Source organism: Numida meleagris, chromosome 4, assembly GCF_002078875.1.
Source record: "Numida meleagris isolate 19003 breed g44 Domestic line chromosome 4, NumMel1.0, whole genome shotgun sequence".
Lineage (NCBI taxonomy): Eukaryota > Metazoa > Chordata > Aves > Galliformes > Numididae > Numida > Numida meleagris.
The window spans coordinates 44,814,259-44,830,748 of record NC_034412.1 but is presented as its reverse complement, the minus strand read 5'-3'; the positions used below and the strand labels follow the sequence as shown (position 1 = coordinate 44,830,748).

The following is a 16,490-nucleotide window of genomic DNA, read 5'->3' as shown; positions in this document are numbered from 1 at the left end:
GCTTCTGAAATTACCAACCTCGATCTGCATGATTCCTAGCATAACTCTGACTCTTTTTAGACATGGAATTAACCATTAAAGGAACCATTCCCCTAGACAAAGTGCAGTGGTGACTTGGTGTGTCTTGGTAACAGGGATGAACAAATTTCATCTGATAGCAGGCTTAGTTATCAGTAAGCAGTAATTAATAACTGTGATGTTCTTTGTCCATTCTCCAATGATGAAGGGACAAACGGGATTTGTTCCTGAGTCGCGTGGAATTGCACCTCATCACATTTCCCTGTAAACTGTCTACAACCTCTCTGATTGATACTGCTTGCATGCAGAGAGCGCTTCTGGCAGGAACTTCTCGGGCACATATAGATGAAAACATCCAGAACAGATTATACGTTAAGGTCATCACTCTGTCATCACTCGAGAGGAGGGTCTTAAGGTGCACTGTGTTGAAGCTGGAGGAAAACTGCTGTGATGGAATTGTCCCAATGATGTGGTCAGGCTTGATTAAGCAGCAGCAGTCAGGAGGCAGCATAGCGCCAATGTGTATTTAAAATCATTATTGTGTCTTGGGTAATGTGTATCACTGTTGTACAACAGATTGTACAGCTGGTGTATTGAAAAACATTGCTGGTATGTCTCACTGAAACAGTTACGCAATTTGCTACTCTCACTAGTTCTTCAGTTCCTTTTTTTAACAAAGTAATGATTGTAATACAAGACTAAATGCTTTTTGATAATCAGTTTCGGGGGCAGCTATTCCTGTCTAATAGGAATACAGAATTCATAGGGCACATACCAGATCCTCAGAATTACAGAGAAAAGTTTGAATATTATTTATTTTCCACTGTCAAAGGAAATCTCTTAGTCTGTTTCTCCACCATATTTGAGATCATCAGGGAACTGTTATCCCTTCAAGAGGAGGTATGGAGCAGCATGTAAGATCAATTCTATATTTATATAAAGTATGTAAAAATGCGTATCTGTAAGTGTATTTGTGCAGTCTTGCTACTATTATCGGATTATTATTTCTCCGGTAACTTTTGCTTTAAAGATTTTTCAGTGATCTTTTAAGTATGAGCTAGAGAACTATGTTTAAAAATGACATGAGAAAAAACTGTTTGGCTGAAGTTACCACAAAGCTTATTTTCAGGCCATCCTTGACCCATAAAACCTCCTAAAAAATATATGGTCTTTACAAAGGCATTAGGCATGTAGATCTAACACAGATTTATTGAAAGTATCAATCTTTAGGTGTTTGATACTTTTGTGCCTTTAAAGAGTGCGTTCCACTTCACCAGCTGAGTGGAAATCATATTAACACATCAACATATTTTTGTGATCTGTCACTAGAATATATAATAGAAATATTCTATCAAGTAGAAGTGGTAAGTGATCCATACCGCTAACCAGTGAATAGCTTGTGAAATCTCTGCATCCAGAAAAATGCACGTAACTCTTTTGTTTACGGATTTACCTAGTAGGATGTTCAAATATATGGTTTTGCAACCTTAAAAATGCCACTTTGTAGGCATTTTTCTATCTGTTGCACCCTTTGAGAAACTGTATCTGCACTGTATCTCCCCTCATCCAAAGTTCACTGTGTCCAAGTTTTGAAATAAGCGTTTTGGTTGAAATAAGTGGAATGGTTCTCGTTCTGCAGAGTACAAAGACTACATAGCTGTGTGCATCATTTCCAATTGTGTCTCATCATCGTTGTTCTATGAGCAGCACTTTTATACAGAACACTTCATTGCACATCTGTTGTCTTTTTGCAGGTGATGTATCACCAATCAGCATGTCTCCCATCAGTCAGTCACAGTTTATTCCACTTGGGGAAATCCTTTGCCTGGCCATCTCAGCAATGAACTCTGCCCGTAAACAAGTCACACAAGAAGCACTAATGGAGCACCTAACAACCTGCTTCCCAGGTAACTGTGCATGAATAAATCATTGGTCGGAAGAGCTCATGCCTGTAAAAGGGTAGTTAAAGAAACCCCTCTCACTACCTGAAAGACGCTTGTCTGTTTGGCTTCCTTAGAAGATGGAGTTTCAGTATTTAATAGTCTGTTTATCTTAACTCTCCTGGATGAGAATATTGATTAATCATGAGATGCTACCCAGAAGTAAAAGGAGGCTTTTGGGTTCTAATCTTAAAACTTTTTCTGTTCTTTTTTCTTGTATGTGCAGAGAGTGAAGTTCCATTTGATGGGGCCATTCATGTGAGATGCATTTTTCAGGGCCAATTTACGTAAATATTAAAGCAATGTCTTGAGATACTAAACAGCAAATTGTGTTTGTTTGTTTGTTTTTTAACTGATATCAGATTAAGACTATTTGTTGCTTTTATCACTAAACACCTTCTTTATCATCATCATCAGGAGAGGTTAGGATTTCTTTATTGCTTACAGAGAGCAAAAGCATATGCTGGAGCCAGAACAGACTAATTCCACCTCATGGCTTTCGATCTGGCTTTAAGAGCTCTGTTAACTTCATTCAGCTGTTACAAGTGCCATCCTTCAATCTCCATGGGGCTGACCTCACAGAGGTCTCTGTGTAAAGCATTCTCTTTAAAAGAGTGGGTTTCCCACATCCTGCTTGTGGGACAAACTCTTAAATCTGATGGGGTCTGATACAAGTGCTAGAGTTCAATGATGATGATGTGTCTGCCTCAGTGGGGGGTGTTATATTTAAGCTGAGAGGAGGCTGTCAGCCTGGCATGCAGGAACTTTCAGAGTCATCTTGGATGCAGTTCTGTCTTGAAGATCTTCAATTTTTTAAATTTTTTATTTTTAACTTGGCAACTCTCTATGACTAAAAGATTTGGGGAACCATTGACTTTTGTCCGTTCTGTCCCTCAGTTCACAGTTCTCTGAACTAGCTTGGAAAATTCTTTATTGTACTTCTTTTAATGCCGCAAAAGTGATAATTAAAAGTTCTTCAGTAATAAAACTACTGATGTGTCTGCTTCATCTAGGCAGCCTAATCATAACCATGATCATAACCCAGCGTGGTTGTGGATGCACTCTGGAAGTGTTCAGGCTTCCACTGTTCGAGGCCAGGATGGATGGGGCTTTGAGCAACCTGGTCTAGTGGGAGGTGTCCCTGCCTATAGCAGGGGGGTTGGAACTAGGTGATGTTAAAGGTCCCTTCTAACCCAAACCATTCTATGATCCTATGTATTGAATTTTTTTGCTTTTAAGTTACAAAGCAAGAGTTAACTCAAAGCCTTAAAGGTTGCACTGACTTTTGCTGCAACAGGCACTCAGTTTTGAGGTTTTAAAATGTAGTTCCAAATCTACAGCTATGTTTGAAGTAAACAATTCTGTATGACATTTGATAATTGTGCTTTGGAAAAGATTGCTGCAAGTATATTTTGTAAATACTATCTCTCTGTCCTGATTTGTGGTTTAGCTTGCAAGGAGTTTATTTTCAGTATGCACTGCAGATTTTGAAAATAGTGATAAAAGTTGTAAGGGATAGGATGCAAAGAAGGCAAAGTTCACAATTGTAATTCTAGTTGAATTTATTTTGGTGTTTTTTTTTTTCTAGGTCGTTTTCTATATAACTGTGTATTGGAAAGGCTGCATAGATTGCAAGTGTGTTTTCCAGTGATTCTATCAATATGTTTAATAAAAATGTGATTGCATGGCGAAAATGATAATTTACTGGTGGCATCCCTTGGGTTTCTTGGGAGTATGGTGCTGTGCTGTGTTGTGCTATTCTTGCTAGACAGAACCGTGCATCAAAAATAATTCAACAGGCTCTGCTGCTGCAGACTGCTCACAAGAAGCCTCGGGCAACTTAGCACACCGTCTCTTGCTGCCTCTTTTTTCCACTGGCCATGGACATGTGCATTTCTCAAGTTGGGGATTAGAAAAAGGAGAGCCTTGTTTTTCCCACTCCACTTCTCAAAACATAGAGAAAATTATAGTTTAAAAAAAGAAATCCAACCTTTGTTCAGTTTTTTTCCCCTCTCTAGAGGAATGCCCTTCTCTCCCAGACATAACGTGTTTAACAGAGAAAGCGTGCGTGTTCTCTCAATGTATGAGCACTATCCACACATCGCATACCTTTATACAATAAATGGAGCCTCTTCTTGTGTTGATATTTCCACTTGTCTGCCCAAACTCTCTCATAAACCAGCACTGGCTTTTTGAGTCCTTCTGTTTACCGTGGCTATTTTCAAATACCCAATGTCCTCCCATATTCTGATAGTTTATTTTTCCTAATTATGTTATGATACGCTGAGAGAGAGGAGAGCATCACCAGTGTAGATGTAGCTGTCATTGTCAAATAACCTCTCTGTATTTCACCCTGTAGCAGCACTTGTCTGCCTGTGCCGTTCATGTTTTAATGAACAGATGCTTCACTGCTCTTCGTGGCACGTATAAATTTCCTAAGACCCCAGATGCCATTCTCAAACTGCCTAAGAATAATAAACCTCTTTTCTCAGTGCGGATCTTACACGAGCAGTCTAGCCCTCTAGTTTGCTGAGCCATTGTGCAGGCATAAATCTGGGCCATGGCTCTATCTGAAATAAGGTATGCTAATTATTTATAACATCACATAGCAACCACTCCACATCCTTAACTAGTATTTCATGAGCCAATCAGAGTATTTCTTTTATCCCTTGTTAAGCCTTAGCATCAGCTCAGGAGAAAATCATTTTAGCAGACTTAACACCATTTAAATACTACTTCAGATGTATTTTTCATGAATTTATTTTATTGAAAAAGTTTGTAATGATAATGCATGTCTTATTTGTGACATTTGTTATTTACCAGGTTTTTTAAAGAACAAGAGAGTTCCTGCTGCACGTGCTGCCATTATTCTAACTTGGAATTACCCGATGAGATGTCTGTACAGCCCTACTTTATAATTTATTGACCATGGTTTAAATCCTGTGCACTAAATATAAATCTTTGAAATCCAGTATACGGAGCTAAGAATGTAACCTCTGTTCCTGTGTTTAGCAGCCAGACCCTCTTGTCTGTGTGGCCATGGCTGAAGGAAACATCGAGCTTTAGACTATACTGTCTTAAGTCAGGATTTTTCTTTTCTTTCCAAATTTGTCCATGTTGTTATGAATATCGTTTTAAGGTGTTCAATATTTCAGCATGGAAACTGCGTATTGGACTAGGTCACTTTTTGTAGAAGACAGTTTTCTGATAGCTTGCAAATTCCTCTGACATCCACATTCATATCTGTTAGCTCTTTAAATATGTGAAATATATATGTAGCACTTAAAATAAGTGTCATACATTAACTGAGTTCATCCTAGGTCAGTGTTCTTTGTGAGCAGCAAACAAGACATAATCTTCTGTCTGGAAGCTCAGTGGATGGCATAGTAGACTCTCTTGAGATGCAAAAAATGCACATGTCTGATGATTCAGTGTCCAGACAGTTTCTGCTTTTGAATTATTAAAACACTACATAATCTTAAATAACACTACTGCTGTCATGCAGTATTTTAAATGATAGAGCCTCTAAACTACTGGTTGGTTGGATTTTTTTTTTTTTTCCTTCTTGCACCTATTTAATAGGTGAAGACAGACCTTAGGTAGACTTCTCAATGCAGGATCAGGTTATATGTAGAAATGATGTGGGCAGGTTACTGTGAAGAAAAAGGTCTTGAGGAAGCCAGGAAATCTTATTTCTTCCTCTGCTTGTGCCTCTCAGTTGCCATGATCTTTGACAAGTCACTTGCTCTCTATCTCTCCTTGTTATTTCCAACACAGTAGGGCTGCTAAGTCTTCTTCTTTGATTATTTTAAATGCTTTGTTATCCTTGGAGAGTCGATCACGAGTTGTGTCTATCCACATGAAAAAGTCAGACAACTGAGATACTGTGGGGGAGTTCCGGATCTAGCTGAGGAAGGGGCTTGATTTGAGAACATCCCCCGCAAACCCAGACCTGGCAGTGGTAAGTGTAGAGAGACTGTGCAGGCTTGAAACTCCTGCTGTCCTCGTTTCCTCATCAAGTTGTTGCACTGTGTTAACTTCCCATTTTCTCTCTGCGGTCGACAGTGGTCTCTGGCCAGTCCTGAATGTGTAAGTTTTCCTCCTTGGACTTCTCATCTTGGGATAATTGAGCTGTTAACAGGAATAAGATGCTGCTTTGGCCCCTTGCTTCCCTGGCTCACAAAATATGAAAAGGCATAGAGCTGTTGAATGGTAAATACACACTGGGGAAAAAAAAATCCCCTTTTCAATCACTGTGAGCCTTTGGGCCTGCTCTGTGCCTGTTGAAGTCAGGAGAATCTTGGCCAGTGGCTCCAGTTGGAGCAGGGCTGGTCCCAGACTGTTTTCATTGTATGCTTTCTCCCAGGTGTATTTGTTCATATGGCAATTTCAATGCCATGCATGAACAGTTGAATGACCTGCTCCTGTCTTAGGGTCTTCATCCACAGCAGGACTTTCTTCTGCTGTTTTTTAATGTCTTTAAAGGCTGTAGAAATTTTAGTAATGCCCACACAGAGGAGCATTTATTCTGTTTTTTATTGAACCTGCTACAATCTAACGGAAATCCCACCAACGATGGGATTATTCAAGGACTCTCCTTGTATTTTTTTTGACTGCATGAATATGAATTGCCGCATGAGAAAAATCTCTCTTTCCAGTGCTTGTATGGGAAGTTTTGGCTTCTAAGTTTGTATAATTCCATTGCACACCCAATATCACACTTCAAGTTTGGAAACAAAAACTAAAAACACAACTGGAGTCATAGGGTGAAATATTTAACTGCTTAGATGGAAAACAGAAGGAGTAGGTAGGGAAGGAGAATTATTAGGCAGGATAAATTTTACACTCCCTAATGTAAATAAACTACTTGATCTTTGTTCTAATTTGGCTCTGGTTATGAGCAACAGGAACACTCAAGTGCACATCTTCTGAGGCTGTGCCATATGCAGCCATGTTTGAAGTATTCACCTGAAGTACTACCTATAAAGGCATACACAAAATACCAGCAGAGGGAGCTAGATTAATTTCATTGCTCCTGTCTGCAATGCCAAAGAGCCTAATCCAAGTTTGAGTCTGTTTCTGCTTTTGTAAGTACCTGAAAGAGACCTCAACAAAATATGTAGGTAGTATTAGCAGTACTCCAGAGGTCTGCATCTGCCATCATCACACCTGGGGTGGTGAAATGCAGGGAAGTGCTGCAGCAAGCAATAAGAGTGATAGTCTCCAACTCCAGAGAGAAGGCTGACACAATTCACTTATGGCATCATTGACTGCCCAGTCATGCTAATTACTTTTTCCTTGTTGGTTTTCTGCATGTTCTCTGTCCCTACGACTTAGTCTATTAATGTAACTACAGCTCATCCAGTATTTAGACACTCACCCAACATAGAAACATAGAATGGTTTGGGTTGGAAGGGATCTTTAAGATCATCTGGTTCCAACCTCCCTGCTATAGGCAGGGATACCTCCCACTAGACCAGGTTGCTCAAAGCCACATCCAGCCTGGCCAACATATTGTAGTCATTATGGTTTGTTGGGTGAAAAAATACATGTTTATTTTTACCATCTATTTGCAGGGCATTTTTGTTAGTGTAAAAAAAAAAAAAAGTACAAAAAAAAAAGCTAGCTTAACACATGAGATGATTCATATTAATCTCTTCCTGGATTCCCAGGTGAATGTCTTTCTCCTTTTTCTCCTTTTTTTTTTCCTCATTCTTTTTTGTTAAGTGAAATAAGAATGAAGGACCAAATTCTTCCAGAGGTGGTAGTAGGTATGCATTGAGGTATTTATTTGTAGGCTCCTGGAGGATGCAGTGGCTTGGTCAGGTTGTATGTAGAGGAAGGAGAAGAGATTTGCTGGGCTGCTGCACAGGTGCATCTCAGTAGGAGCAGGACTGGACCCTGCAGTGCATTTTCAGCACGGGATGGAAAGGTATATAAGCTTGAGTTTGGAGTCATCTACCACTTATGATGCAAAGCGTAAGGAGTGGTACTCCCCAAGCAGACTCTAGATTTCCTTCAGCATGCTCTACACTGATATTAAAGGCATGTCAAGATAATGGGCCTATGCATTTCTTCCTGGAAAATGGTGAATATCCTTTGCTTGTTAATTCTTTTCACTATCCATTACTCCTTATTTCCCAGGTAGTTTGCATCTGTTTCTTTGGCAGAAACAGGCAAGAAGTTTAGCCTTTTTTTCATTATATTTTACTTTACTTTCCAGTGTGCTTGACATGATGAATAGTAGATGTATGTTGCCATATTTTATATCATGAAATCAAGTGTGAGGGTGCTTGGCAGCAAGAGTCCTTACTTACAGGATGTTAGAGCTGCTGTACGTTTCAGTACTGGTCGCCTTTAGTTTGTTCAGCGCTGTAAGACTTTCTATTTTGTTTGCAAAGGCCAGACTCCTTTGGGCTACCCAGTGATTTACTGCGGGCTGTCATCCCATCTGAAGAGCATGCAAGTTGCCTTCACACCGTGAAACTGTTTTTGAGTGTGTTTCTCCTGTTCTCTGAGACACTGAAGTTTTCATTGTCCTGCCTTTCACTTGCACTGTGGTACTGGATGCTGATGTTTGGAGCCCATTTATATGTACAGTCAGCAGTGTGCTAATCATGTGATGGGGTGTTGGTTGTCGTGCCAGAGCTCTTGCTGTTGACCTCATATTTGCTCACACAAGAAACTCAGGGAGCTTGCAGACTGCAGCCTTTGACATGTGGGCAAAGAGCTGGTGACCATACCCTGGGTACTACAGAAGATAACTGCATGACAGGAACAGCTGGTTGAAATTTTTCCATGAAGTATTTCCATGAAAAGCATGTATTTGGTGAAATGCTTTTGAAGGCGCGATTTCATGGAATTAATTTCCTTTCAGATATTCAGAATATGATGTGACAATTTGATCTAAGCTTGCCTGCCCTTAAGTAGGTGGACTGACCACATGACTTCATGAGATCCCTTCCAACCTACCTTATCCTCTGATTCAACTATTTCTTTATTGAGTTAGTTTTATTGGAAAGAAAACTAAAACCTAGAGTAAGTAGTAGTAACTTCTTAGAAGAGTTTCTTTAGTTCGGAAAATGTAAACCAGGTCAGTACCCCAAAATAAGTTTAAACAGTTTTAGTTCAGCAAAATATATTGGTTGAAGATAACCATTTCAACAGAAAATTTTGAAGGATTATTATTTCTCATTCAGCACAAGCAGATTTCTTTTTAAACTAGTTTTGTTAAAACTCTTGTTTCCCTTAGCTCTACATGGAATTTACTCCTATGCACAGCGTGCTAACTTGGTATTTTATCTAATAAAGTATTAAAGACTTGCTGCTGCACCACTGAACTCAGCAGGAGTACTGGTAGTGGGAAGGACTGAGTTCACAATGCCACATTTCCTATGTGGCTAGTCTGGCACTGATGCATGGCTGTCTCTTGGTATGTGATATATTTACTTAGGTAAGCATCCCTCACATTACATAAGAAAGGCAGAAGCAAATTTTTAGGAGCTAGATCTGTAACTTCCGGAGTAGTGGAAATGTTTATTTGGGTAACTTAAACTGTTTCATTCAAGACATGTATTTTGGAGCAGCTGTTTTAGTTGAGACATGTTTTAATGGGAGAGCAAACCAGTTCAGTCTAGATTGTGACGGGGGGGCAATTTTGGGGAATCCTTTCTTTTCTCCTTCATAGTATTCTTCTGTAAAAAAAAAAAAAAACAAAAAAAAAACCTCAGGCATCCAAATTAATAAATAACCACTATTTTATATAAGACTGTACATTGTTATAAATAGTTCTGGTGATTGGGAGATAGATATTTGATTGGAAAAAGAAGAAAAGTGAAATATTCCTCCTAATACCCTTTGCTTTCCAGTGATTTCATCCTGTAGCTTAGGGTCACCTGTGCAATGGAAGCAACTAGAAGTTCTCTCTTCTTTCTTTTTTAGCATTCCATTAATGGCCTCCCTTCTCTTAATAATTCATATGTTTGAAGTGTAGGAGATAAGTGGAAAAACAAACAGACAAGAGGATGCCTAACAAAGTACTTCGGAGTTGTTTGTTCAGCATATTCCAGCTTGCACATTAGAAAAACAGGTTTATGTAGGGGAGGGGGGAAGCCATAGTCCTATGTTGTTTACACACTCCCTGATATTTGTTTGCTGTCATTTCCAGGGGTTCCAACACCCAGTCCAGAAATACTTCGACATACCTTGAATATGCTTGTACGGGAGAGGAAAATATACCCAACTCCAGATGGTTATTTCATTGTAACCCCGCAGACTTACTTTATAACACCATCTCTCATAAGAACTAACAGTAAATGGTACCATTTGGATGAGAGAATACCTGACAGGTCTCAATGTACCTCTCCGCAACAAGGAACTATCACTCCCTCCACCTCGGGATGCGTCAGGGATAGAACACTACCCAAAAACCACTGCGACTCCTGCCATTGTTGCAGAGAAGACATGCACAGCATGCATGCATCTACCCTACAGAGGAAGTCAGCAAAAGACTGTAAAGACTCATATTGTCCTCCTTCGTTATGCCAGGTCCCACCCACTGAGAAAAGTAAAAGTACTGTCAATTTTTCTTATAAGGCAGAGACACTCACAAAGCCTAAGGATGTAGAAAAGCAGTCTAAGAAATTTGGACTTAAATTATTCCGATTAAGTTTTAAGAAGGACAAGACAAAACAGTTGGCAAATTTCTCTGCCCAGTTTCCTCCAGAGGAGTGGCCACTGAGAGATGAGGACACCCCTACCACTATACCTAGAGAGGTAGAAATGGAGATTATCAGGCGCATTAACCCAGATTTGACTGTGGAAAATGTCATGAGGCACACTGCACTAATGAAGAAACTTGAAGAAGAAAAAGCTCAACGAAGCAAAGCAGGATCTTCAGCTCACCACAGTGGACGAAGTAAAAAAAGTAGGAATCACAGAAAGTCTCATGGGAAATCGAGGTCACACAGCAAGACTCGGGTATCCAAAGGAGATCCATCAGATGGCTCTCATTTGGATATACCTGCTGAAAGAGAGTATGAGTTCTATGATCCCTTGACTCGATCCCCAAGGGAAGGCTGTTTCATAATAGAACACAAGGGAGATAATTTTATAATGCACAGCAACCCTAGCATGATTGAATCTCACTTTCCCATGACACCAGAATGGGATGTGTCTGGTGAGCTGGCCAAAAGAAGAACTGAAATGCCTTTTCCTGAACCTTCCAGGGGGAGCTCCCACTCCAAGGTCCATCGGAGCCACAGCCATACACAGGATAGACGATCGAGAAATGAGCGGTCTAGTAAGGCTAAAGAAAGGTCTAGATCCATGGATAACTCCAAGGGACCTCTGGGCTCGGCTACTTTGGGCACACCTGAAGACATGGGTGAAGGCTGTAGCCCAGATGACCAAACAACTAGCCAAACTTACGTTGATGATAGTACTCTAAGGCCGTCTCAGTCACTCAGTCATCAAAGGGCTCTGATTTCATCTGCAAGCTACAAAGAGACTTGCATCCCTGAAATAGCTAGCGGCAGTGTAGAAACCCCCAGTTCCTGTAGCCTGTTGGAACAAAAGCCTACGGAGAATTTGCCGTCGTATAGTGAGCTCAACTCCTGCACAACAAAATCTGCAGTCGATGACTATTTCCAGTGCAACACGTCCAGTGAGACTGTGCTTACTGCTCCGTCACCACTGGGAAAGAACAAAGAGGATCATGACACGCTGACAGGGACAGATGGGCTCAAAAAAATGACTCCCTCAGAAAGACAGTCTCAGCATGTTGCCAGGGAGCCTGGGATGCACAAAGAGGAGTCCCCAAAGGGCCCAAGCGGCAGTTCAGCAGTTGTTGGCCAGACTCCAGAGGTGATTGCAAATGGAAGGCTGGTTCAACACCACAGCGCTGAATCAAGCAGCCTTGATAAAAGGAAAGAAATATTTAGCAAGGATACACTCTTCAAACCTCTGCACAACACTCTTTCTGTGAATAGTTTCCATAAGTCTAGCGCACCCCTGCTAAAGCCCCATCAAAAGACCCCTTCTGACACGTTGCCAGTCAGATGTGAGAAACTTGAACAAGCGATAGTAACCTCAGTCACACAAGTCATGCCTGTCTCACAGAGACAGCAAGAGACAGCTGGGAACCAGGAGGCCTCTTTTGACTACTACAACGTATCCGATGATGACGACTCAGAGGAGGGAACCAACAAAAATGCTGAAGAAGAGAAGAACAGGGATGATGTTGGCACAATGCAGTGGCTCCTAGAGAGGGAAAAAGAGAGAGATCTGCAACGAAAGTTTGAGAAGAATCTCACTCTTCTCACCCCAAAAGAAACAGAAAGTAGCAACAACCAGAGAGCCACTCACTCGGCCCGCCTGGACAGCATGGACAGCAGCAGCATTACTGTGGACAGCGGGTTCAACTCTCCACGGTAGGACTGTCACGTTAATTGCAGCTTTACAGTCTAGAAAGTTCAATTTTTAGTTATTTGTGTGTATTGTATTGGTGACAGAATGTAGGGCCATATTAAACAAGTGTGCTCACTCTCAGTGTTTTCTACAGCTCTGGAGTCTGATATTCGGATGTATGGTTTTTCCCATACTGTAAGCAGCCAGTGACTGTTTGTGGTACTAACTCTGTATTACATCATTTTCCCATTTTTCCTTTGCTGAAAAACCTCCCTGTATCCTTTTTTTTCTGTTTTAAACTTGTGTTTGCATTTAGAGTAGAAGGGATGAGCTCCTGCATACTCACCCCTTCTTTTTCTCATCAAGGCTAATTGGAAGACTAGACATAACTAGATGCCGTGATCTTTGGCTCAGACAAAAAAAAAAAAATACAATGATTGTTCTGGGTTTTGGCTTTTTTGTTTGCTCTCTTCAAAATTTTTGGAAGTATATCTATTACCATTCCAAACCAGTGAGTCTGGAACAGCTGCTTCCTCCACACTGCTGAAAGGGCTCAGGATATCTGACCTTCAGAGGTGACCCAGTACTGCACAAGCAGAGAGAGGTGTCTTGCCTAGGATGCTTGGGAGAAGAGCCAAGACATTTGTGTGTGGTGGCAAGGGTTAGTCATTTCCATCCCAGGGATTGCAGATACCACAGAAGTCTCGGTGCACCTGGAGTCTCACAGGCATGGGGAGGAGAGAGTTCCTGGTGTGTTTCTTACCCTGAAGATCTGACAAGCTCATTTCCAGGTTAAGAATCCTTCACTTGAGCCTTCTTCCTTCTCCCTCTGGACTTTAGCAATCCTAGGTCCCTGCTGGAATGGAGCTTGCCTGGTTTTGTTTGCCCTGGACAGCAACCCATCAGAGTTCAGAACAATGACTCTAAATGCACAGAAATAATTTACAATGCTTGTTCTCCGATAGTGTCTTACTTAGGCTTAAATTATTTATTGCCTGTGTTTAAAAATAAAACCTCCAAGACTGGATTTGTATTAGGGAAAAGAAAATTGTTGTTTTCTTTTAACTGTTAAAAGTATTCTTATTCCTCAAAATTATATAGTATTAAAAATCTGCTGCAAAGGCTCACAGAAAGGCACATGAAGGGTTTCCTGCTTCTACATGCAGGACTAACTTTCCTTTTCAGTTAAACTCATGTCATTCTGAAATAAATTCCTTTGGATTTGATGGTTACTCCTGCTTGATGTTAGTGACAAGGCAGGAATTGCTGGGCCTGCTGCAGCACACAGCAAACATCAAACTACCGGAGCAGACTTTTACATACGTATGATTTTTCCTAAGTAAAAAAAATTTAGAAGTAATTTGAGTAAACTCATCACATTTGCACTGAATCTAACTTTAAAAGAAAAGAATACAAGAAGGTTTTGATTTTGCTGCTGTTACTGCTCTGCAGATGCTTGGCATCTTTGTCGCATACAGCTGCTGTATGAGGCTCTTTGCACTGTTGATTTTAAAATGTAATCTCTTTAAGTTGAAGTTCTATATTGGCAGTCAGTTTTTGCAGGGGAGTATATAATGTTTGTTACTGCTTGCCCAGCCTACCCTACTCTGCAGAGTGTGTTTCATCTCTAGGACAGGATGTCGACTGGATAAAAATCAGTTCTTAATTTTGCTAGATGCATGCTAACTTGAGTATAAGCTTGCGTTTCTGGTTAATGCGAAGTCAGGCATTTTCTTCCCTAATTATTTACATAAAAGCTAAAACTTCTGTTGATGTTCAACTTAAACTTAGATGGAAGAGAACAGAACGTTGTGAGCATACTGGATTCAGCTGTACTGCTTCATTAAGATTAAAAGGGAAACAGATAAGCAGCTTTTAATAATGATCATGTTCTGCATACCCCTTTTTAATTTTTCTGTTTATTTGTTACGATTTTTTTTTTGCAAGGCCACAGAAAGTAAGCTTTTACATTTAAAATAAAACAAAAACATTCTGTAGGGATTTTTTTTTCTGTGTATTTGTTTTGTAAGGCCAGCGTATAGTCCGGATATTTTGAAGGCTTTTAAATATCCAAGTCATGAGTTCTGCATCAAGATGATTAAATTGGATGCTTTTGCTTGCTTTTGGTCACTCCTTGATTTAACTCTATAAAAATAAATGAAGCTGAGGGTGAATTGGACCCTCTGGCTATAATTACCAGTATGTTATTACTTGCCTACCTTATAACAAGAAATGTACTCCACAGCCCTTCTCCAGGAAATGTAAAAATACTGTCCAGCATCCATCTGGTAAGATTCACCTAGCTCTGACAGCATCCATTAGCAGATGCCTCAGGAAGAGGATAAAACCAGGACCTGCATCTGGTGATATCTCTCAAGTATACTCCAGGCCTCCGCTGATGTGCAGCTCTGGGTTGTGCCTGTCAGGCTGTGGTGCTGTTTGGTCACGCAGCGTTGCCTGGAGAGTCAGAGTTACCAGTTTTACACTGTGAAAGAAAAAGAGTATTTAGCGAGATTTGGGTGCTTCATGAGATTTGCAATGGTCATTTGACTTCAAAAGTGTTTCGTGTATGAATTTCATCAAGACATCATCGTTTGGAGGATGACCACTCAGTATTTTGTTCAATGCATTTATACAGGTGATGTATGCCATCCACTAGCTCACCGTATTCATTCTACTGCTTTATTTTTAGAGCTTATATAATACTGCTGTTCTTTTGTCACCTAAGGAAGGAGCTAATTTTGGCATTACTCTGCATGCAGAACTCACTGCAGTCGTTACCTATAGATGTTTTAATGGTCAGTTTGTAACATTGGAATTGAAATTGTTTGAAAATGTGGAATTGGTGGCCCCATAAAGAATGATTCAATACTGAATGATCTCTGAAAAGTAAAGATTGCATCTCCTCTTGTTTGTAAGCAAAAGGAGAGGAATCGAAGCCCAGAAGCATGCCTTAAGTCACTGCAGCTCAGTGCACGCATCACACGTCGTAGTTGTTTGGAACTGCTTACAACAAGGCAGAAATTGGCAGATGATCAGAACCATTTTGATTGATTTTAAAAGATTGACTAGAGCTTCTCTAAAAGCATCATTCTAGTTGCAGTCAGTTTAAGATGACTTACAGCTAAATTTAGCACTACAGCTAAACGAGACATTTCTTCTTCTCCCTGTATCATGCACTGACACATTTCTCCCACTGTCCTTAGTATATCTGGTTTTAGTGTCCATTTAACACCTAAGTCAGTCATCTAAATGTACTTGGGAAACTTGTCCTTAGCAAGTTGTGATGTCATTTTGCAAAGAAGCAGGGCTATAGATGAAAAATACATAACCAGGATCCACATAACTATTTGAAAACCAAATCTCTCTCTGCATGGAAAAACATGATTTAGAGATTAAGAGTGGAAAGAGAACAAAAAGAGTGGTAGTGCTGAAAACTAGCTTTAGCATACAGATGAGTTTTTTTAAGCTGTGGGCTAAAATATAGGCTCTTCTGCACTCCTGGTTAGATGTATTGTTAAGAGGCATAGTCTTTGAAAGTGCTAAGTGTGCTGTCACTCCCGTGGACAAACGGTGTGTTAGAACTAAAGGAACTCAGTCCATTATCTAAGTGAGATAACAAGTGCTCCTCGCTCAGGGAATGATTGTGGCAGTTCTGATTTGCTAGCATCTTGTGAGCTGCAGTTGTCTCAGCTGTGAGGCACGATTCAAGCGTTGCATTCAAAAGCATTATATGTTTCATGTAAAGAAGCATTTTGAGTTAAAAAAGAAATCCGTGAAAGATATAGGTAGGAGACAACAAAGCAAGTTGTGTTGCATAGATACTCTCATAGCTCTACCTAATCACATAGTTCATTTGATGAAGTTACTTAGTACAAAAATGCACCAGCCAGGAAAGAAAATTATTGTGTTCCACGTGCAAAATAGAAGGTATGTCCTTGAGAAAAAATCCAGATACTTGATAGTGTTTTGGTTTTCAGACCCCGTGTGGCAGCTCCAGCTCTGCTTAGTGCTGTCCCCGTGTTACAGCACGGTGACTGCTGAGTACTGCTGGAGCCCATTCTGGAGAAACATATGTGAACCATCAAAATCAGATGGTTTATTGATGTGACATTACATACAAAC

At 40.3% G+C, this 16,490-nt stretch overlaps 1 protein-coding gene across 16 annotated transcripts in view; it reads left to right on the top strand.

The window, feature by feature from the left end:
• Positions 1-16,490, top strand: part of STOX2 (storkhead box 2) — a 67,101-nt gene that overhangs the window by 44,958 nt on the left and 5,653 nt on the right. For all 16 annotated transcript variants that reach the window (XM_021397333.1, XM_021397340.1, XM_021397335.1 and 13 more), the window contains 2 exons: positions 1,773-1,925; positions 10,126-12,388. In XM_021397333.1, the coding sequence (XP_021253008.1) occupies positions 1,773-1,925; positions 10,126-12,388 (2,416 nt within the window). The remainder of the gene's footprint in view (positions 1-1,772; positions 1,926-10,125; positions 12,389-16,490) is intronic.